General features: G+C 39.9%; 1 protein-coding gene across 4 annotated transcripts; it reads right to left on the bottom strand.

The window, feature by feature from the left end:
- Positions 1 to 269: 269 nt before the first annotated feature.
- Positions 270 to 21,910, bottom strand: LOC129279603 (alpha-amylase 2-like). Of its 4 annotated transcripts, none has more exons than XM_064111336.1 (6): positions 21,638 to 21,711; positions 20,026 to 20,163; positions 17,837 to 17,980; positions 8,332 to 8,555; positions 5,653 to 5,935; positions 282 to 3,513 (listed from the first exon to the last, which is right to left on the bottom strand). In XM_064111336.1, the coding sequence occupies exons 3-6, from the start codon at positions 17,974 to 17,976 to the stop codon at positions 2,685 to 2,687; spliced, it is 1,476 nt and encodes a 491-aa protein (XP_063967406.1). In that variant the 5' UTR covers positions 17,977 to 17,980; positions 20,026 to 20,163; positions 21,638 to 21,711; the 3' UTR covers positions 282 to 2,684. The 4 variants fall into 4 exon arrangements, with proteins under 4 accessions (XP_054771679.2, XP_063967406.1, XP_063967405.1 ...); XM_064111335.1 differs by having other exon boundaries at positions 20,047 to 20,163; positions 21,638 to 21,692; XM_064111337.1 differs by having other exon boundaries at positions 20,031 to 20,163; positions 21,638 to 21,690.
- Positions 21,911 to 24,031: the final 2,121 nt, after the last annotated feature.

Raw genomic sequence — 24,031 nt, forward strand, 5'->3', positions numbered from 1 at the left:
ATCTTAGGAAAGATCAACGCCAGGCTATGTCCTTCAATTCATTCCGTGCCTCGTTTAACAAATGAAAATTGATAGGCCTTGCAATGCAAAAGGAGTAACATTGAGTTATTGATTCAGATTAATATTCTAATTTGGCAAACATTATAATCTCTACTCAAATTATTACCAATCAAATGAACATTACTCTGTCACAAGTCACCCATCCTTTTCCCGTTAAATCGTATTTAGCAGTTTCCAATATAATTTACTTTTTCCTTTGTCTTTTTCTTGAAATTCAAAGGCTCACTCATGTTTGCAGATTTCAACACAAAATGTTCCAAAACAATTAAATTTATTTTGTATTCATTTCAATATAGGCAAGATAAAGATCATTAAGATTGGGCAAGAACCCCTGATGAAACCTGACAATGAAACCTGATCTTGAGACGATTATACCTCTTTATCTTACTTAGAAAAGTGTTATGAAAAGTACTTTTGGGGGGAAATATGGTATTGATTGAATAATGCATTGCATAACAAATTTAAGCCTATGACCTTTATGTGCAGGTAACAAAATGTCTAGAGATTATAAACGGACATCAACGAGGAACTCATGAAATCCAGGTGATAGGCCTACGGATGCAAAGTGATCCGTTTTGTCCATATACCTGGGTCCCTTTTACACAGACCATGAGGTAAACGGACCTTCACTCAGAAATTCATTGAGCTCCATTTTCAAGAAAATTATTGGGAATTGAAGAAAATGAAATAAAGGCCTTTATAGGTTTTACCCAATCCTATCATGTGTTGCCCTTAGGAAACTTGGGCATTTTGTATGACAGAGATATGACGAGCCAAAGTTAGGTAGTCCGTTTTACCCCCACTTTCCCCTATGAAGTGTATGTCACCTTGGTCAGATACGTTATCTCGCCAAAAATACATGAGAGTATATGTATATATATGTCAACTTGGCGAGATAAATAATCTCGTAATTTCCACAAGTCAATGACACTTTAAAGCGTCCGTACCTCTCTCAAATAATAACGTTAGGTAGGTTTTATAATTAGCAGGATTTATAAAGCCCCTTGCCAGAAGACATAAATCGCAACCGCTCTCTCACCTCGCCTGGCTTGATTGCAGTAAAGTTTTGATATAGTTCTAGCCCCATGGCCGAGATTTGAACCCACGACCCTCAGTATGAAAGACGGAGGTCGGAACCACTAGACTACGACGTGTCCACATGGAAGAGAGCGTTAGTGTGAAGTGGATCGGGAGAGGGAGGGGATCGCTAACCCACTAACCCCCTCAGGCTCCCTTAAAAAAAAGGAGGGAGTGTCAAACTCCAGCACCTCTTTTCCTGCTGACGAGGATCACTGATGATAGCTGAACAGTAGCAGATCTGCGGATGGGGAGGGGTAGGACTCAGTAGTCTAAGCTCATCGTCATCGGTTAGCATAGAGCTAGATCCGCCACAGGTGTAAATGTATTTACTGTAAAACTATCTATTGTCGAATGCTTCTTTTCAAACAGTTGTAGTATTTAATCATGTAGAACGCACGAAACTCACAACAAACGGCAATTGCAAGGGTAATCAATTTTCATATTTATTTGATCCAGCATATGCTTGTGGGTTACAACAATAAAACTCTCTATAAATCAAGTTACTTTCGCATTTGTGAATATTCATGTTTACGAATAAGTACTGTTAAGATTGAATGACGAAACTAATGAAAACTTATAGCCTCCAACCCCCTCCTCAATTGTACAGCATGACCCATTATCTGATAATGTGATGTTCGGTGTTTTTTTTTTTTTAAACCAAAGATTGTGAATGAGCTACCACAACTGGTTATACCACATTAATGTCCTAGCAATTATAGCATTATCATCGACTGGATGCCGTCACTCTATACTAACATGTGTATTGTGTATCCAATGCCAAGGGCAGTCCTGATTAGGAGCACATGCTCATTGGATTTGTAATAACAGACATTAGAATGATTAAAAATTACGGAAAAGAAAACACAATAGGTTAACATTCCTAAGTATTCAATTGTTTTGCTAGTATCGGTAGCATTGACATCTCTGTGATAATAATATACATTTCTTGCATTCAAATCAGAAAAGTTTTTACTGGTACATATTTGCATTCAGTTGAGAATAATTATTGTCTACTCATATTCATAGTGTTCTTAATCACATATTTGTATTTTTTGTTGTTGATAGTTTGATGCGTGGCATGGGAAATGATAGACCACGAATTCTACTCGTAAGCTAGCCAAATTAAAACAGGTGAAAGTCGTTTTCAGTACTTACCAAAATTCTTCTTCAAATATGCATGTCAATGTTCCCAATCAGCCAAGTATATTAGATCATTTTCAATTAGTTTTGTTTCATTTCCTGGCAATTTGCATGATTTTTTTTTTAATCTTCCAGTTACCCAATTGCTTTGCGATTAAAAGACCCTTTTTAAAATTCAGTGCAGACTGGACTGCCGATGTGAAAGTAATCGAATCAAAGAGTGTCATTCAGGGGAGTGATTCATCAACATTTTCATCCGACAGGTTGTCAGATCTGACAACTTTCCCTGCATTAAAATGACTGAGAACCACTGTTACTATGATACCTGTCGGATAAACCTGGACTTGTCGGATAAAACGTCCGACATGTCCTTTCATGAAACGCTCCCCCAGTCAAACCTGATTCTACCACCTGCATCCGCTACCGCTTCCGGCCATAGCCCCGATGTGAAAAGCAACCATTGAATCTTCGCCTGGGTCGACGCTAAGCCAGGCCCTACCGTCGCTTTTCACCGTGACAGTCCTTCCGGTACAACCCGAATTCGTTGGGTCACCGCTAATGACGTCACAATACTCGCCAGCAGGAAGACCGGTGTAAACGTCTCCGGTTACTGTGTACCCCTCGTTGTTGAGCGCAAAGTAGGCGCGGTTCCCTCGGGAGAAGCCGATTGCGTTGTTACCGTTGTCCACAAAGTTCAGCACAGGCTCCCAACCAGCTGCATTACGGAAGCACGCCATGTTGCGGATTTGTCGCCAGCGATGTTCACAGACCCAGCCTCCGCCGCATGTACTATCAGCATTGATGTAGGGTGACTGGGTAGATCCGTCGCTGTTAGCCGGTGGGCTTGAGTCGGGGTCGGAAAATTCAAAACTGCTCATGATGCGGAAGGTGCCGTAATCCCACGCCATACCAAAGGCCAAGGCTTTCTTGTAGGGTGTGGATTCCTTGTAGGTAAGGATGTCGCCACCGCCTCCGTGGCTGCGCTGGTTGTCATGGTTATCAACGAACACGAAGGCGCTGTCGGTGTTCATCATACCCCACGCTTCTCCGAAGTTACTGAAATACTTGGCCAAATTGTTGCCACGACCGATGCCTACTATCTTATCGCAATATTTGAATTCGGTGACATCGCCGATGCCGGTGTACTCATGGCATGAAACAGCCTCGCTTCCTGAGCGATCAATAACCTCCTGGAATACATAGGGTCTGCTGCCATCCCATGTGTTCTTGAGTCTGTGGAAATTACACAAAGATAAGGGACGCAATTAAAAAAAGATAATTAGAACATATGATAACAGGAATCATTGATATCGACGTGTAAAAAATCTCAGCTATGAGGTCCTGATTTGCCACCTGTTTCTCTGAAATCATATGTTTAAGAAGGCTTTAAAATTGCGTCCGAAAATCGTTATTTTCTGCTTTGAAAAGGTAAAAAATTAAGCGACCAGAAAAAACAGTTTTGTTCCATGCACTGAATGTGTCACAAATAATTGCACAGGAGATGATTAAATTAATGATTTTTCAATTACAGATATCTTGAAAGTGTCAGCACGAATTCATATGCATGTATATAAACTGAGTTAAAAAAGAAAGTGGTCAAACTTTACAAGGGTACTGCACAAATTTCTCTGTCTGAATATTCACCTTCAGGTTATACAAGTCAGGTCAATGTACCAAAAATGGTAAGGGAACGCAATATGGCGAGTGTAACAGCATTTTTTGAAAGACCTTTCAAAAATGAAATTTTATTTGTTTAAATTGATTTTTACATGGTAGAAAAAACATACATTAACTTTTTCTTTCCTTTACTCCATTGTTCTGTTTTGTAATGGTGGTGGATTTTTTTTGTGTTGGGAAGGGCATCCCCCACGCCAGGGAGTCGAGTAATTGACAACCTAACGGCTAGTCGAGATAAGGAGTTGATAATTCGATAGTCGGGTCAAGTAATTGATAACCTTATAGGTAGTCAAGTCATGTTTTGTTTATTGGCAATCTAGCATTTCGTCAAGTAATCAACAACTTAATTGTTAGTCAACTGAAGTCAAATAATCGACGACCTAAAATAAAAGTTCGTTAAGTGAAGTAGTTTTTTTATTGAAAACTTAATGGTTCGTCAAATTATGTAGCCTCATTGTTAGTCAAGTCAAATAATTGAAAACAGCTGATCGAATCAAGTAAACAACAACCTAATAGTCAAGTCAAGTAAATAATTACCCAATAGTCATGTCAAGTTGTAAACAACTTAATGATTCGTGAAGTCAAGTACTTAACAATCTGACAGTTCGTCAATTTAAGTAATTGACAACCTACAGTTCGTCAATTTAAGTAATTTCAAGTTAATATTTACCGGTAGTCGAATCATGCTAACAACAATTTTATAATCATGTCAATTTACAACAAACCTAATAATGTAATACCTATAATGAAGTAAGGTTGACAATCATATATTCCAGTTAAATCGAGACACATTATTGAGGGCATTGTGGATAATACCCAAGGTCTCGTTGATGACTATATTAGGGCAAGTACTAGGTATGGACCAGCAATCAGTACGAAAAGAAATACTAAAATCATAATTCAGCTCTGCTGGTAGCCCTTTGGTTGGGGAAAAAGTCTAAATTGGCTCCAGGTCACAGGCAAGGGTAACGTGCGTCATTACGATTTGGAATGGAATTCTGTTCTTTCCTACTGGGAGGCTCGAAATATATAGACTGGAATTCCAATTTCAGAAGTCCTACTACTATTCTGAAATCTGATCGTTAAGTTTTTTTTCGGAATATTTAGTAAATATTCCAACAACAAAAAATGTTATTGCAATATCCTTGATAATCTTGTCGGAACGAATCGTCGTCGGCTTCCCGCAAGAAGGAACCTATCGAAATTTTCTTTAGTTTTATTAATTGCTGAAATGGAAAAAAAAAACAAGTCATGAACTTTCTTCTGGTACTATTCTCGAACCTAAATGTGACGTCAATATTACGTAATAAGCAAAAATATTCCAACGTGCTTTACGCACATAGATGTGTCCCTTTTCCGGAAACTGGATTGTGCTTTGGCGTTGGCTACTTTTTTTTCGTGACTTGATCAGTGAATTGCGTATTTGTTCTTCCCGGAAAGGGGCGTACCGATTCATTCTTAAGATTATACAAAGCGCAAGAGTGTTTTAAATTAATATCAATTAAGAAAAAAAGCTTGCTTTATAAGAAAGTGTGACAATTAAGACAGAAAACAATACACTGGCTGCTAAAAGCACAAATATAAGGTCAAAACATCATTTGCATTTCTCGAGAAATGTAGGTTTCGCGCACATGCGCCCTTAGTCCCTTCTTGCGGGAAGCCGACGTCGTGTACTGTTCGCCGGGCTTAACTCACCCTCCAACAATATCCCACAGGTCCCCGGGCCACATGTGCTTGGCAGCATCGATCCTGAAACCGGCAACACCGTAATCGATCATCTTGTTCAGATACTCGATGACTTTGTCGTTGGTATAATAGTCGCATTGGGCTCCAAAACGGAGGTCGTTCAGGCCAACCAAGTCGCAGTTTCTTACGCTTTCTGCGTTCCCATAATTCATGTCGTTTCCGGTCTTGCAATTACCACTGGGAACGTTGAAGTCAGTACTGTGGTAAGGAACGAGCGGGAAGTAATAATCAACTGCAAGGAAATAAAACATGACAGCATTATGATTTAAAATGCAATAAGTCCAACAACTGTATTACAATACAGTGCGTATAAAAAAAAAGTTTACACTTAGAAAAAATCCTATAAAATTAGACATTGGTAATATCCTGGTGATTTTTCCACATTTTGACATTGGTACAGATCCATTTAAGCAAATGACGATATAACTGTCGAAAAATATTTTCGCAAGAGTGAGCACCACTTACTTTTGAAAAGTTATTGAAAAATGATTTGCGCAGAACTTTGAAATAGTTATGCGAATAAAAGTAGACCTTAATCATGAAGAGCACGTGGAATTTAGCTATTAAAATTGATTTGAAGATATCTTTTACCCTTTTAACTTGTTTCCTTGCTCAAAACTCTTCAAAGAGTGCACTGCGCCCCACCCCGCTCCCCCACACACCGAGGCCGCCGTGACGATATTTGCTTTACACTGAGCTGTGATTTACATGAAGTGGCTTAGGCTTGACTTTCATTTTATTAATCATTGTCAAGCTTGGCAAAAGTGTGGAGAAACAGGTTTTAAATGAAAAATTAAATGTAAACCCACTTTAAATGATAAAAAACTTAGTGAAAAAATGCTGGAGATGTCTGATATAAACTTTTGTTCAGATTCAGTTATGTCCTCAGATCCAGCCTGCACAAAAAAGGGTAAAGGTTGTGCTTACTAAGTGTTGGAATTTCAGTTTGGGTGGCAAAATTGTTACAAAATGCTTGAATGTATTCGTTTAATTTCAATCGACTAAAAGTGCAAGGGAAATGTATGAAAAATGTTTCGCAGGGTAAGTTTGATTTCGCCCTTTCCCCTTGACACAGCGTAAAATCGAGCAGTTCTGCGCAAACAGATTTCTGCGAGCTTTACAAAAATGGACAGTGCTCATTCAAGTGTAACATTCTGTCAAAACATTTACTTTCATTGGATAGATGAGACCCAAACCCAAAATTATATGTGAAAAAATTACCCGCATGTTGTATATTTTTCAATTCCCAGTAAACTTTTTTATTATACGCATATAATGTATAGTACAACGTTTAATTCTGCCCTAAATATGTCCATTGTCATTTATGTAGGCCTAACCAGAGGCGTCGATCCTGGGGGAAGGGGGCGATCGCCCTACCAATGAAAATTTTGGTGTGGAAAGCATTTTGTTTTGCCCCCCCCCCCCCCATAATTCCGCAAGTGAAAAAATATAATAAAATTGTAATGTTACACAGAAATCAGCAAATTAACCAAACACAATATTAAATTTAGTTTTTACATGTATAGTACAGTACAAAATCATGATATATATATATAATATGTGTGTGAGGGTGGGTGTTTGTGTGGGAGGATGTGTGTGTGAGCTTGTTTTGTGCGATTGAGCACCATTGTAATGTTGAATTATGACTCATGAATTGCCCCCCCCCCCCGATCTGAAAAAATGGATTGACAAACCTTGGGCCTATTCGGATTGATCGAAAAGTCTCCTCATTGTCATTCCTCAACACAAATCAAATACTAGTTTTATTTATCAAATACAATACAATATAAGTAGTGAGTGTATAATGAGCGAAATCATAAATTGTTCATCCCTGTAGGAAGAATTTCCAGTGTTATTCCTTTCTGATTTTTTTCAAATCAACTTGTATTGCCAACATTGCCAACATTGCGATAAATTTCTACATAATGCACCCCCTGGTACCAACATTGTTACGTAACCTCAATATTGCATTTATTGCATTAGACAATATGGTGGTTAGCCCAAGTGATGGTTAACAAACACACACCCAGTCTCACGCTTAATGCGTGAGTTTCCGGCATTAGGAACCCTTGCTTTCCCCTCAATTATCTTTCACACGCATGGATCACAGCCTTTCTCTCCGTTGTCTATGTTTTACACAATCCGGACTTTTCGCGTATACGAGGGAAAACACTCTTTAAAATGCACCAATTCCTCTAAAATGCAAGTCAAATCACATTGGAGAGCTGAGATAGGCTTGTGTCGAATGCGGGTGAACCGGGACAGCATCGGAATCTCTTGACTCTGGACAACGACATATTGGCAATTGTTGTCTGATGCAAATCTTCGGATTTTCTGCTTTCCCAGTCCACCAACTGCCCCCAGCTGCCCAATGTGATTTAATTGCATTTTATTAAAAAGGAATCGTTGCGTTGTCGAGAGTGTCTCCTTAGTAAATGCGAAAACTCCCTAATGACTCTGATCTCACGCCGAATCACGGAAAACCTAAGCATAACTCGGCTTTTAAATTGGTATCTCTTGGTTAGACCAAGTGGTAATTAGACCAAATTGATAGGAGACAAAGAGGGATTAGCCCACGTTATAGGCGAACTGGTTGTAGACCAAGTGGGCGTGGCCCACAATACTTACATGCTGCCATGTGATTGATGACGGCATCGACGTAGATTAGGACATCGACATCTCGACATCGTCGAACCATGTCCGCAAACTCTGCCTCGTTCCCGCTTCGGCTGTTCAAACCATACCCGATGGGTTGGTAACGCTCGTACCACGGGCGCCACGGTGACCAGACCTCGTTGTGCTCACTGGGAGGAGAAATCTGTACCCCAGCGAAGCCATACATTCCAAGATAACTAAGGCCAAAACAAAACATCGATATTGCGAAAACCGTAATAAATGACAAAATTGAATGTATCAACAATTATTATTTTCATGAAAATAAACAATGATGATAATGATAACAATGGTATAATGATAATGAACATAACAAGAGTGATACGAGCTCATATCATATTATTCACACTGTGCTATCCCTACTGGAAAGGACTTAGTGTGTTCACAGTGTGGAAGACAATGTGAAATCACCGTCACACGGATACATTTGAGCATTTCAACAGTGTGAATCACATATTCACTTAGTCGACCGTGTGAGAACACTATGAACAGTCAAACTGTCGAGGCGTCAACAGTGTAAAAATATCTTCAAACTGTTCAATTCGAGCATTTCACAGCGTACATAATATATTCACATATTCCACTATATGAATTTACACATTGTGATGTCATTCTGTGACATTGTGTCCTTTCTTGCAAGGATAGACCAATCATCATCAGGCCGGCCACATTGATATAGGCCTATGTTTTAGAAGGGGGCAGATATGTAAAATGATCGCGTTCACACTGTTGAATACAAACATACATGGTAGGTAAACTGAACATTTTCAGAACTGTAAGCAGACGTTCACACTGTTCTTCCACTGGGTGACTTGAACTCTGCAATTATGACCACACTACGGAATATGATTCACATATTAGTCACATTTATGTATTTCCCGATGTTTGCCACACACTTAATTTATTTCGTTGACTGTAAAATGTCAACCACAATGTCCCCACCCTGTAGAACCTCTTTAGTCATGCATGTATTTTAGGGAATAGGCCAGTCATTCTGTGACAAATGTGTGATTTTATTTTGGGGAAAAAATCAGCCTTAATGCGGGCACATTATACAATGCTATATTCATACTTTGTAATATCATTCGCAATCAAGTCACAGCAAAATGCAATTCAAAGGTGTTGCAAAACTTTGAAGTTCTTATATTTTTCTTAATGTGAAAAAAAATCACCCACATTATGGCCACATCAGAACTATATAATTACAGATTTGGAATATCTTTCCTATATCATCTCATCTCAAAGAAATATATTTACACAATAAGGCAACACTTTATACACTTTAAAATTCTTTTTTTTTTCCTTCAGTGAAAACATTTCGTCAACTCTCTCTCTTGTGTTCTTCCTCCGCTAAGGTCGGAGATCAACGGCGCCGTTGGAAGGGCCGCAATTCATTTAAGGCTCTAAGTTGCAATCATGAAGTACTGAGTAAGTTTTGACGAGTTGTGTGGAGGTTGCGTAAGAAGTATAGAATAAGCGTATGTAATTGGGCTTTTGTGTTGCAGCTAATACGCCCAGGAGGTAAAAAAAGGACCGACTCTACAAAAAGAGCAGGGGTGGATTCAAAGCATGGTCCGAACTGCTTGGTGTTGGGATTAGCTTTAACCCGCTGGATAAGGTCCTGTCGGACAGGTGCTAGGGCTGGACAGGTAGCAACCAGATGTTCCACATCCTCGCAGGCTGACATGCACAGACGACAGCAATCATCAGGTGCTTTGCCAATCTTGGCGAGCCGGACTTGGGTCAGATACACTTGACAGGAGATCTGGGCACGGATGGTGATGGCTGACCGCAGACTTGGATTGGAAATGTGCCCAGGGTACAGATCCTTCGCCTTTGGTTTAGGTGTTCTAGTCCATAAGGACAAGGATGTCTTCTTGGTGAGGGCGTTGTGCTGCCTGGCCTCAGACACCTGAATCACTGCCGACTGAACCATTCGCTTCCACAGATGGTAGTTAGGGGGATTCCTTACAAGTTCATCAAGTGGGGGAAGGCTAAGTTGTTGAAGTGCATTACGCCATTCTTGTATGGATTTGGTGTTGGCACAGATACCATGAAGAAGCATCCTTCGTTCTATCCTGTCCATGTCGGTGCACAAGATCTGTCCCAGAAGTAGGAGCTTTTCCTTGGTGACCAACAGGCTAATTTGGATTACGTCAGTGAGAAGATATACTGCTTCGTCGGCTGATGTTGTTGGTAGACCCAGAATCCGCTTAAATAGGTGAATCTGTGCCTTATCTAGGCGATTCAACATTGCCCTTGAGAAGGGAATGCTGGAGCAGCCGAAGATCATCCTGGGAACACAAAAAGTTTTCCATAGTTTTGCAGCGACATGGGGAACTACCCTTGCTCCCAGTGGTGAGGTTCCCACAAGGGCATAAAATGATCTGTATCCCTTTGTGATAGCATCAGCAGCATAGTCATACTGAAGATTGTCAGTCCTGACGATGCCAAGGTGCTTGTGTGAGGAGACCTGTGCAATCGGTTCACCATTGATCTGCCAAGAGTTGTCACTGTTCAGAAGGTCTTGATTGAGCACGATGATTGCACTCTTGGAGGGGTTGATCTTGTACTTCCACTCCTTAGTGTAATGGAAAGTGACATTCAACATCTGCTGCAGTTCCATGGGCTCATTGCTAAGAAGTGCAATGTCATCCGCGAAGGCTATGACCCCAACATATAGGTTGCCGACTGAGCAGCCAAGATGATACTCCCTCAGACGCTTGATGAGGTCGTTGATGTAGAGAGTGTACAGCATGGGGGAAAGCACTCCCCCCTGCCTTACTCCTTGGAGGACAGGAAAGGAGGGACCAACTTCATGTTTCCAGAAAACCTTGCTTGAACAGCTGTTGTAAAATTCAGAAATGGTATCGAGCAGCACTGTAGGTGGATGAGTCACTGCTATCTTCGAAAGGAGACCATCTTGCCAGACCGTGTCGAATGCTTTCTGGGCATCCAACATAGCTATGTACAAAGGTTGGTTGAGGGACTTGTACACTTCGATGACAAGGTCGAGTGCTTTACCTGTAAGAGTACAGGACCTCTCTCGTTGGAAGCCAAATTGCAACGGGTCTGGAATTTGGTGTTCTTGTAAGTGTTGGGAAAGTTTGGGCTTTACCAACAACTCCAACAACTTCCCTAAGACTGGAGTCAGAGTGATGCCCCTATAGTTTCCTGGGTCAGTTGGATTCTTGTTTCCACCTTTGAAGAGAGGGATGACAAGGCCATCTTTAAGACTGAGAGGAATGTGCTTCAGATGTATCATCCAGTTCATCATGATGAGGATAAGGATCCTAGTGGTGCAACCAGTGTACATTAGGTGCTCAGGAGAGATGTTGTCCGGACCACTAGCTTTGCCAGGCCTCAAGGAAGAGATGGCCAGGGACAGCTCCTTCGAAGTGAAGAGATGGTCAAGCCCTTGTGGATGGTGTATAACAAGGGAGTCTATATTCTCAGGATGTGTTGGATTCAGAACCTGTGTAGGACTGGAGACAGATGGGGTGGCAAGGTCCTGGAAATGCCGAGTCCATCCCTGGATGATATCGGGCCCAGAGTAGGTGAGACCTCCAAGGTTGAGTTGGTGCACATCAGAGCCAGGGCCTTGTTCTTTCACTAGTGTATAGAACAGCCTGTCGTTGTGTTCGTCGGCTTCCTCAATTCTTGACAGAAGACCATTCCTGCAGGCAGCTCTTGCCTGCCTAAGCTTAGCACGAAAGGCTTTTTTCAAATCGGCAGATAACACACCAACTGGACTGTTCTTGTCCTCTCCAGATCTTTTCCAGTCTTTCCACATGTTGATGTGCCTTTGATAACACTCCTCCACTTCGGGACTCCACTCAGTCTTCCCTTTACCTCTACCATTCCCTTTTGTGTGAGGAAGATTCATAGAGGTCTGAACAAGGGCTGACTGTAGTCTGGCAGTAACAAAGTCAAGGAGATTCTCATCAGGCATAACGTCCGCAAGGGAAACAAGAATGTCCTCCGAAGCTACATCAAGAGGTTCTGTATACAGCTCCTTGATCATCTGTTTTGTCAACTCCTTCCACTTGACTTTTGGACGGCGGAGAGGGTTGCTGGGAACTGTGTGGTGAGTCCTTGCTTCGGATACACTAGATGATGCAGGTGACCAGGTTACCTTGATAGGAGAATGGTCAGACAGGTTGAGGGGTTCATCATTGTAGATCAGGAGGTTGGAGAAGTCACCAGCAGACTTGCTGTGGGTTAAAAAAGTGTCAATGTTGGACCGTTTGGTGCCATCATCACTTTGATAAGTGTAGGCCTTGCTGTCCCCAAGTGTCCTTGATAGGCACACCAAGTCGTTCTCGGCCATGAAAGAGTCAAGAATGTTGAATGCTCTTTTTTTCCGTTCCTTGTTATGGAGATCCACATTCAAGTCACCACCAATGATGACACTGCTAGACCTGTTCTGCTGCATGATGCATTGGATTTCTTCTAAGATGGCCTGGTATTCGGCGAGGGCTTCAGATGAGGCATCACAAGGCATGTAGCAGTTGTAAACCAGCACATTGTGTTTTCCAAAGAGCAAATGGAGACAAAGTACCCTTGGAGAGATTGTTGGAATAACCTTTAGTGAGCATGGGAGCACCTTCTTGACAAGGGTGGCAACACCTCCTCTGCCTCTTCTAGTTGGGAGAGAGCATAGCTGATCATGGGCTTTGGAGAAGGCATGAAAATCTGACTGAAGATTATTCAAGAAACCTAGTTCACCCTCATGAATCCAGTGCTCTTGAAGTAGTAGAAAATCAGTCTGTTTGAGTAGTAGAAGAATGAAGTCTCTGTTGGACTTTACCCCACGAGTATTGAGAGAAGATATGTGTAGGCTTGGTGTGGCGTTTACCTCCTCAGAGGAGGAAGCAGTTGCAGACTGCTTTTTGTGAGGTCCATGATTTGGAGGTGAAGTTCCCTGATTGAGACATCGATCGTGCTGGTAGGACCTAAGGATTGGACTGTCAACATATTCAGTAGAGATGCTGTGAGGTAGTATACCCTCTCCATTTGCCCGCAGTACGTTGCAGCTGATGCGCGGCCATGCCGAAAAGGAGAACTTTGCAACGTAGTGTCTCTTGTCCTTAACTGATCTTGAGTCCCTAAACCTGCACAATTTTGCCCTTCCTCCTTGCTGCACCTCTGGGCTTCAGCAGACAGGGAAGACAGAGTCTGTGATGGCTCGTTGTTATTTCTCGATGATGGAACAGTCGAGTGTTGGTCATTGTAAGGATAGAGGTTGAGAACAAATCCATCAGTTCTCCCTGACTTTGACTTCTCAGCAGAATCTGTGTTCCGGTTATCCAGGGCAGGTCGGCTGTTCCTACCTAACTGTTGGTGTGGACGCACTTCCTCCCCAGTGCGAGGTGTTGGCTCACCAGGGTGCTGTTGAGATGACATCTCTAGATTACCTTCAGGAAGATGATCAGCTTGATTCCTGCCTTTTTCACCATCCACACCAGGTGTGACAACAGGAAAGGTACACTGGCGAGACAGAGGTTTCATTGACCCTGCTTTGACCACCGGGCTTCTACCAGAGTGATGTTGCTTCTGAGTGAATTCCAAGCTTTGCTTTGTGGACATTGAGCCATTTGATGTTGCATTGTGGCTGAACACTGATTCATTAGGCAGACGGGTGCTGTTTTCATCCCGAGAAAACCCAGGAACCACATCAGTATCATCAGCTAAACTCTCAAATTTGTTGCTAGTTGGAATGTTATATAGGCCAGTCTTATCGTAGTGTGTAGAGTATGCAGCTTGAAAAGGAGGCGACAAGTCTTTGCTGTTGCTCCCACGATGTGGTGCATGATCTTTTCCACAAGCTGATTGTTGATGTCCACCCTGGTGTTGACCCATAGGTCTGGAAGAAAGGTTGGTGCGGGCCTGTTGACCATGATGGTTATATATTGATGATCCAGGTTGTGAGCGATGGTGGTATTTCTCATGACTATTGTTATCCATACTCTTTTGACGCTGGGCACTATTTATAAAGAATCTGCTCCTTTGTAATCTTGGAGGATGTGATCTATTAACTCCAGATGGACTAGGTGGAGGTGACCTATCCAATGAGGCAGAATCATACCGAGATATATCTTGGAGACCATGGGATTTGCAAACTGCTGACAAAAAGTCAACTTGCAGTTGGAGGGATCGTAGCTCGGCTTCCTTTTTGACCAGCGCACTTTTCAAGGAGACTACTTCTTTGTCCTTATTTCCGAGTATGATCTTATCATGAACACGCTGGTCTTGGAGACTCTTGTAATCCCTACGCAACTGTCGGAGCTGATTCAGGAGTTGCTCATTCTCCATTAGAATGACCGTATTGATACTTGATTTTTCCTTTAGGTCTTCCCTGAGAACTTTCAACTGTTTGGAAGAAGAAGCACACTCCACGCAAGTAGATGGTCGGCTATCATTGGTATTATGTAGAGCATCATTTGCTCCCACTTCACGACTACTGTCTCCCGGGCACAGAGAATCCTTCTTCCCATCTGCACATTCACAACCAGCAACTGGTGGGTAATCATTGTGGTCGCTGACAAGAGTAGCCATTATGGATTCAGTTTGGGTGGCATGTTCTTGAACATTAGGTGCTTCTCCACTGCTGTCCTTAGATTTGTTAGTAACATCAGGCTGTTCCGGCGAGATAGAAAGACGTAGCAGACCATTGATGGAGGAGCGAGGGCTAGGAGTTGTGGAATGAGCATCTCCCGGGCACGTCAAGAAGTCTAACTCTGTTTCAAATTGATCTTCTGTAAAGGCTTCTCTGGATGGATGACTTGGCGAGAACTCACTGCGCTTGTCATGGGCAGACTTGTCTTGAGGGTGTAAACTGGCAGGCAAGGGTTGAGCTACACTCGAGCATGTCAGGAAGTCCAGGTCTGAGCCTGATTGCTCTTCAGTATTGGACTGGCTTGGCAGGGAACACTCGCTGTTAACAGATGTGGTTGAATTTGTGGCAGACTTACATGTAATAGCAGAACACGACACACAAGTGAAAGGGGCATTCTTGTCATTGATAAGCTGTGCTAAATCTTGGTCCAGCAGCCCTGTACACTCAAAGTGAATCCATATGTTGCATACATGACATTGGATCGTATAGTAGCATGCGTGTGTCTTGCAGATGGGGCACAACAGATTCAGCTCGTCAGGGGAACACTCGCATACCTTGGCTGTAGCATTAACTCCAATTTTCTGTGGTGAGCTTGCTATCCTGTAGATTTCATCCATGAGGCAATTTAAGCTTACTCTTATAGAGGAGTCAGATGTGACATCGCTAACTTGTAGGTCGACTTCTTGGAGAAGGGAAGACTTGAGCTCGTTGAGCAAGTGAAATTGCTTGCCACTGACAAACATGTGGTGGGTCTCCTCAAAGAATAAGATGGATAACTTCTTTACCTTTCCTGCATCTCCACTTTTTTTCTTATTGTAGATTTCGAAGCCACAGCTCACTTGGCCACGATATGGAACGGCCATGTGTGCTGGGTTGAAAGAAGGATTTCTAACCAGAGAGTCACAAACAATATTTTTCATTCTTGCGTACAGATCATTTTCGAGTGCTACGTTTACAAATTTATGACCACCTTTTGTACGACCCTCTGAAGAAATTAGAAAGTCCATGGGCTCAGCAGAATTTGAGGGTGTACATGGAGTTGACATGATGAATGTTGTGCGTTTGACAGAAAAATTGCCACAGAGATATTGTAAAAATCTCTGACAAAATTAACGTAGATAATGAGTAAGTGGAGTACTAAACAAGGACGATAGACAGTACAGTATAGCACCTTCAAATCAAGATGATGGAATCTGGGCTATTTTAAGCAGACACAACAGGCTTGGATGAACAGTACACTCCACAGGTACAGCTACATACAAAGCAGGATGAAGGGAGACTACATACATTACATGTACATACAGCAACAGTTACGTTGGATTGACAGATGCAGTACAATACACTCACAAAATCTGACGTGACAGTTACATGTATACCTTACACCATGCAGAACAGGAAACAGGGCCACATATTTGACAGGCAGATGACAACAAGCACATGTATACTGACTTGATTAAGAAGTGATGAGGCTCTCGCTCAGCTCTCAGAGACAAGAAGTCCAGATACTCAGAAGTCAGAATCTCATATTCCGCCTGGGGCTGTCAGTGTGTTGCATCAGTCCTCTCGCGATCCTGTGTCCAAAGTAACTCCAATTTGTGGGATCTAAGCTATGTCATGTGGTTAAATTAATTTCTTTGACCATGGACCATCAAAAGTACTACTAGAGTCTATACTGGCATCTAGGACTAAGTAGTAGAGACCTGATGAATGACACAGGGTCGGGGAGCTTGTGTTGTCAGTCCCAGGCAGTCCACAGCATAGAGTACATGCACCAAAAGAGGTGTATGGGACTGGAGTACAACAGAGCTTGGTTAGGTATCCAGAAAGCCGAGATTTGAAGGCTAAAAAACTGGCCCAGAATTGCGCTTTGCGAATAATCAGGGATCAAATGTTTAAAAAATTTGCCTAAATGACTATAAATAACCACCACTGTCAAGTTTAAATGACAGAAAATGACAAATTTATGAGCAAATTTTTGCAGCAAAATTGGAAAGCAGCCTTCACACAGCGCGCCAAAACCAAGAAAAAAAAGAAACGTAAGAAAGTAATTATCCCCAGTTGAGTCACAGTGGAAATATTCCCACAGTGTGGCAATACTGAATATATTTTTCTTACTTTGAAAAATCACCCACAATTTAGCCTCATCAGAACTATATTATAACAAATATTAGATATCATTCCCATATCAATCACAGTGTGGCAACACTTTATTTTTTTTTTCCGAATTTGCAAAATCCCTCGAACTTTGTCCACATTAGGAATCTGTTATCCCAAATTTAGTCACATTGGAAATATTTCCAGTGTGACAACTGTGTATATTTTTTATTCTTACTGTAAAATATCCCTCACACACAGATATAGTACACATAAGAACTTAATCATTCCCATCTAAAGTTCAAGTGAAAGTTCAAGTTGGTCAGAGTGGAAGACATTTTCATAGTTTGGCCACATCGGAACTATACACTGTATATGTTCCAAATTTTAGAAGATCATTCACTTGATGGGCACAGTGTGGCAACCTGGGAATATTTTGCCATTGGTGGCAACATTGTAATATCCACAGTGGTTGGAGGGATGTGCATGTTGATATCAATAGGTTTATAAAGCTACAGCGCGTTCTTTTGAGACCAAAAAAGGTACTCCAAAAGGTCAAGCGCACACAAAAATCTATACTTTTTTCTATTACATTTCTGCGTGCTTGTACGTACTTTACGCGTTGGTATGGTCCCACGTACTAGTAATTGTGTATAGTACCTTCCCTTCGCCCCAAGGTCGTGCATGTAGCAGCGCACAACGAGCCGGCCTCCAGCTTGAGAATTTCAATGGGCATGATCCACCTACCGTTCACATTCAGCGGCGATGTCCGTCCACTTCCATTCAAACAGGTGAACTATGACCTTTCGCCCATTTTTGAAATTTGGCACAGTCTGCGCGGAGGCAAAGGCCACAGTGACCGCCAGGAGGCAGCAGATAAGTCTCATCCTTCTGTATGAATATAAATACGGAAGCCTATCATTAGCAGAGATTATTTGATTAAAGGTTAAGTCCACCCCAGGAAAAAAGCTGATTAGAATAAAAACAGAAACATCAAAAAACATAAACACTAATTATTTCATCAAATCGGATATAAAATAAGAAAGTTATGACATTCTGACATTTCGATTACTTTTCACACAACAATTACATACATAACTCAGTGATATGCAAATAAGAGTTTTGATGATGTCCCTCACACACCATTTCTTTGTTTTTTATTGTTTGAATTGTAAAATAATTCAGTATTTACAGAGTGGACGGTAAGGAGTCTCTTGTTTGATCCACATAATGTTAAAACAATGATTCAGGGAGGAATAAAACTTTGTTTCACATGTCAATGAGGAGAAAATTAGAATATTTCATATTCCATGTAATGAAATTTAAAAAAAGTAATAAGTGGATGATGCCTTAACTGTCCTAATTTTCATACCGACCAGGATGTAAATATACCCTTTTTCGTGAAATTAAGCAACACTTTAAAATATCCTAACTTTCTTATTTATATCCCATTTTGATGAAATTTTCCGTGTTATGCATGATTGTTTTTTCTCTTTTTATTCAAAGCAACTCTGTGTATGTGTGTGGATTGACTGGTTACTTAACAACATTCTAATATCTTTTATACGAAGACTTATCCAAATAATCCCTTTGAACATTTATTTTCTTTAAAAGATTTCAATAATAAATTAGTATTTTATTTCAAATGCAGTAAACGGCAAGTTTGATCATTTAAGTATATGTCCAATATTTTTGTCATTCAAGATTTTTTTTAATGATATGTTCAAATTACATGGGATGCCCATCCACAACACACAAGACATGCTAATGACTTGTAAATACCACTGTTAGATTATCAGAATTCACGTAAATCAGTGAAATATTTTGATAGATCACTTGGGATTCAATACCAGGTGATTTTAACGAAAATATAAAACTTATCTCATGAAGAAATCTTGATTCTATGATGTATCAATTTTACGCAATATTATAACACCACCCCCCCCCTCCTCTTGGTTGCATGGGCCTAATTACAACAGGATGGCATAAGATATTCATTCGACCCAACCCATTCGAATTTTTTCAATTTGATATTGCTGATTGACAAAAGTGCATGATTATGATTGAAAATCTAACACTGATTCTTGGGATGGTAACTACTGAACTTCCTTCGCCCAAATTGGGAAGATAAATAAGTGACCTGGAACTATTTTTGGACTGGCGGAAGAATTAGGGCTATTTTACTGTTTCAGTTGATGAATTTGATCCATTCATAATTATCTTCATAAATAGCGATTTATTTTTAAAATGAGCTGGCTACGGGACCCTTTCCTGGTCAGATATGGAATGTCAGATATGTATCCTATCCAATGGTAGTAAACATTCCACCCTCTAAATTCACATTTCTTTTTTATGAATTTTTCAAAAGTGCCATTTTAACACACAAGTCTATGGGGAATGTTTTACGCGCGTGACACCTATATCTCTCTCTCTATAATTTTTATAATTTATCATGGTATTGGAGCCAACCATTAACCCTGGTAAGCGGGGGTTGTAGGGGATCCTGAAGCACCCCCTAAATTTATCTAGGAGATGCTCAATATGTTATACACCATATGCAGCACCCTAGTATTAAGTAAATCAGGTCGGTAATGCGGCAGAAAGTAGACATTTTCCCAAAATTGCCTTCATTTTGTAGGAAAAACCTTATCTTTTACGTGATTGTTTTAGTTTCTTCTCCAAACCTACACCCCCTCTTCAAAAATCGTTCCCAGGGCCCTGAATCCCAGCCTGTAAAAAGCCAGTGGTCGTTGGTGGCTCCTCCATACTATTTGTGTTTATGCGTCTTTGCTTCTTTTGGTATGCAGAAATGTACGTTTGGATTTATTTATGTGGGGGTTTTTACGAGAATTGGAAATGAATTAGATGAATTAATCAAAATGAATGAACATACAATGTTGGAACCAACATAATTATGCCAAAAGCATTCGGCAAACCTTACGATCACACTGACTCACGCTTGGTTGGGATGAAGTCAGTCAGGGGCTAGTCGGGTGGTAATTAAGGTGTGCTTATGGCTCAAGTTTCACGGGTCCATCACATTTACCCCGGCGACAATTGATCCGACGGAAAATCTGCACGTTAAGCCAAAGGTAGAATCTAACATCCGAAACTACCATAAATATAACCCTAATCGTTATATTTTCATTATTCTGCCCCCCCCAAAAAAATTATATTACAATCCTAACTCTAACCCTGTGCACTCTGAGATATTAAGACCCGAGCAAATATCACAGGAGCAAGTGTCGTGTCACCTAATTGGATTGGTCCTTGTATTTCAAATAGTCTCCCGGGCAACACGCGATCATTTTCATCTAGTAGTAAAAAAAAATAGATTAAAATCTCGCTCTGATGTATATTGTTTAAGTATTGCTAAGAAGAGCAGAACCATTCTTTGTTTATTATATTCTAGTGCTCTTTGGGCAGTGTTCTTAAAAGGCAAACTGTTAATGAAAATATATGTTTGTAAGCAAGAGTTTATAGCGCCATAACAGCATGAAACCACATATGTGTTGACTAAGCCATGCCTGTAGACCCTACCTTTTATTGAATTGAGTCGAATAAAAAAAGAGAATTGATTGGTTTAAAAAAAATCTTAAATTTCTAAAACAATAACAGCAGATTTATAAACAATAGGAAACACGTTTGCTGTCATTAGTCCATCAAAATAATTTAGCATATGGTGAGTTAAGTTGAAGGTAAGAAAATGTTTTGAATATTAAATCATAAAGTGATATAATATTTTCTAATTTACCCAGTCGTGTTCAATATCACAAATCAAATAAAGAAAAATGAAAGTCAACTCACTGTTGCGACGTTTCACCAACCATCATTTGGCGAAACGTCGCAAAAGTGAGTTGATTTCTATTTTTCTTTATTTAATTTATCATATGAAATCATAAACATTAATTATATTACATTAATGATAATACAACATTAAATTCCTAATAAATTCGTCTGTTTTTATGTAAACCTTCCTTAGCTCAACTAAAATGGTATTCATTCTTATATGGATACATATTTTAATACACGTGAAAATATAGGTCTATGTAAACATGAATGTCATAATAAAACCAATTATAAGGCTGTGGTTTGAGCAAATTGAAATTAAAAAAAAATCTATTAGAGTGGGGTTTCAATTTAATTTCAGAAAAGTGCAACACAAGACTCTAATCTAAGGCCCGTATTCTGAAGTCGGGGTCTAAAGTTGTGGTTTAAGTATGGGTAGCCAATTGTTACATAAATCAATAAAAGTCTAGATATCATATTTCAGCTCATTTGGCTCTCAAATCATTCATAATTATCTAGGAAATATAAAAACATGATTGTCTTCACCATCGATGAATCAGGAAAGAGCACAGCAAACATAAAAAACATACAACTTAGTAAAATTTTTGACACTTTTGGCAATCCATAATTTTAGCACAGATTTAGACCATGGTCTAAATTAAACCTGACTTCAGAAAACGGGCCTAAAACATTTAATAAAAACATGATTTGGTTAAATAGTGCCGAGGTTAAACAGAATGGAGCGGTTCTTATTCTTACCTTCAGTGATTGTTGCAGATCTTAAGTCGAAACTAAGTTGCAGCACTTGTTATGAGATACATCCGGTGATGAGGAGATGTTTTATGAGGTGGCCTGAGTATTAGGGACACGCCTTCCACTTATCCTAACGAAGAGAAAGACAAAATATTGATTGAGGTATGGAGGAACATGGAAGGTAGTGTGTGGGCTGGGCGGAGGGAGTGGTCTGTCGTGTGAGAGACGACGAGAAAGAGAGATAAGCTGAGGGTAAAGGTGAAAACATGACAGTTGTGTGTGGGTGTGTGTGTGTGTTCTATACGAGTGTGGTGGACTGTGGGCGTCGGCTTGGTGTTGGTGTGGAGGAGATGACGATAATGAAGAAGATGGACTGATTGACACATCTCGGTGGGCGTGTGTATTTGGCTGAGATTAAAAGAAAGAAAGGTGATAGGCCCTTCCCGTTTTCCGTTTTTTGGTCACGATATCATAACCTGATCGGTTGTATTCTAATAAAAAAGAACACCCTCCCCCCTTGTTTTTTATATCATACCATAATTGTCAATATCTACCGAGGTAGAATATATCGTTCTAGTTTTCCATTACTAGTAAAAGCAATGTAATTGGCCCATCACGACAAAAAGCTTTTTCTCTTCATTTTTTTCATGTAACTTGATATAAGTCATTGCATGGTTTTGCAGGAAATGTCATTTTGAACACCAAAGCCAACTCCATTCACTGTCTTCCAAAAAAATTTCACAATAAAATAAAACAGTCATTATTTCGGATGAAACGAGTGAATATGGTGACCGAGGGAAATATTCAAAATGAAACATAGAATTTGGAACATTTCATTTTGAACTTTCGCCTTTAGACCAATATCATCATAATTCTCTTAACTGTATTAATGCTCTTAACTTTGTCATGATGATCGTAAGAAAAGAGATATACTTAGCCAAATTGAAAAAAAGAGTTACCTTCATTTACCTCAATTATGTCGGCTTTAAAACTTTATTATGAAATGGAAAAATATATTTATGAAACAAATTTCAGAGCAAATAAGTTCAGAAAGAAATGGTTTCATTTCAGAAACTTTTTCGAACAAGCTGGCAATCTGTCACATTAACAAACACAATTATTACCAGTGTTTATTTCTTAGTTATATGTATCAGACCCCTTTTTTCTTGCCAAATTTGCTTTGGCTGTGACAACTTGATTGTATAATAAGTCAGTTTGACTACATGTCTATGTATTATGAATTATGTATATACCTTGTTTATTTGTTTGTCTGAAAAATGTAAATGTTTATACAATGTGACTATGCTTTTAAAAATAAAGAACCCTGTGGAAGGGGAAAAAAGAAAAAAAGAGAAAATATATCATTTTCAAACTACTTAATGCGCATTAGGTAATACACATAAGAACATACTCGGGGTTGCTACCCTTTATAACACATAAACCTACAGGTATGGTCAAAAGCGGTCTCAGATACTTTCTTTTGGGGGATGCTGGAGCAGCTTTTCTTGGAGAACGGGTTGAGTCCCAAAGCCCCCTCCCCTCCCCTGAAGAACAACGCCTACATCAATAGTTTTCCGTAGATTCCTCATCAGAGGTATTTATTCCATTAGAATCAATTAAAAAAACAAATCAATAATATGTAGGCCTACAAATAGTTTTACATTTTAGAAGCCTTCGATTTCATTATATTGTTTTTTTGTAATTTTTATCTTTTTTTTTCTAGAAATCTCACATTAATAACGAATTCTGTTATGAATTCCCACAATAAGGATAAAAATAACTGAATTTCTTTGAGGTAAACTGAATCAGCATGTACGCTCTATGTATCTATATTGTGCAAAAATCTAAATTACATTCCGAAGGACCATATTTTCATTTTTGATCAACCAGTAACTTTTTTTGATTAATTTGAATAATTTACATTAAATTGTCCCCCATTAAATTAGGTCAATTTCTGCCAGAATAGATTTACATGCGGGCAAAATAACATCATAACGATCAATAGTTTCCATTTGTGTATATAAAGAGAATACAAGTCAAGACTATTGGGATCTTTCATCGAACTAGATTTTTTTTTTAATGCAAAATCCTATGCAAAAATTTGAAATTGTATTGTACTACTTTATCATTAAATAGTTTTCCAAACTTCAATCTAAGTAATTTGCTCCAATCATATACTTCTGAAAGTGACAGCCTATTTTGCCATAGATATCAAACCGTTGGGTGGGAATTCTTTTTTAAATTTATAATAATGCTTGTTTTTGTCTCTCCTGCAGAACAGAGTGAGACTATAAGCGGCGCTTTTCCGACGGCGGTGGCCGCGTCGTCAACATGAAATCTTAACCAAAGGTTAAGTTTTTGAAATGACAGCGTAACTTAAAAAGTATATGAACCTAGGTC

The sequence above is a fragment of the Lytechinus pictus genome, chromosome 16 (assembly GCF_037042905.1).
Source record: "Lytechinus pictus isolate F3 Inbred chromosome 16, Lp3.0, whole genome shotgun sequence".
NCBI classification, from domain to species: Eukaryota; Metazoa; Echinodermata; class Echinoidea; order Temnopleuroida; family Toxopneustidae; genus Lytechinus; species Lytechinus pictus.

What these genes read in the sequence shown, in the direction of transcription:
- LOC129279603 (XM_054915704.2), bottom strand. Translation starts at nt 17,976, where the DNA reads ATGAGACTTATCTGCTGCCTCCTGGCGGTCACTGTGGCCTTTGCCTCC. An exon ending in ATCGCCGCTGAATGTGAACG is followed by an intron (nt 8,556 to 17,836) that starts GTAGGTGGATCA and finishes TTTTGGCCTTAG; the next exon opens with TTATCTTGGAATGTATGGCT. An exon ending in CATCAATCACATGGCAGCAT is followed by an intron (nt 5,936 to 8,331) that starts GTAAGTATTGTG and finishes ATTTCCTTGCAG; the next exon opens with TTGATTATTACTTCCCGCTC.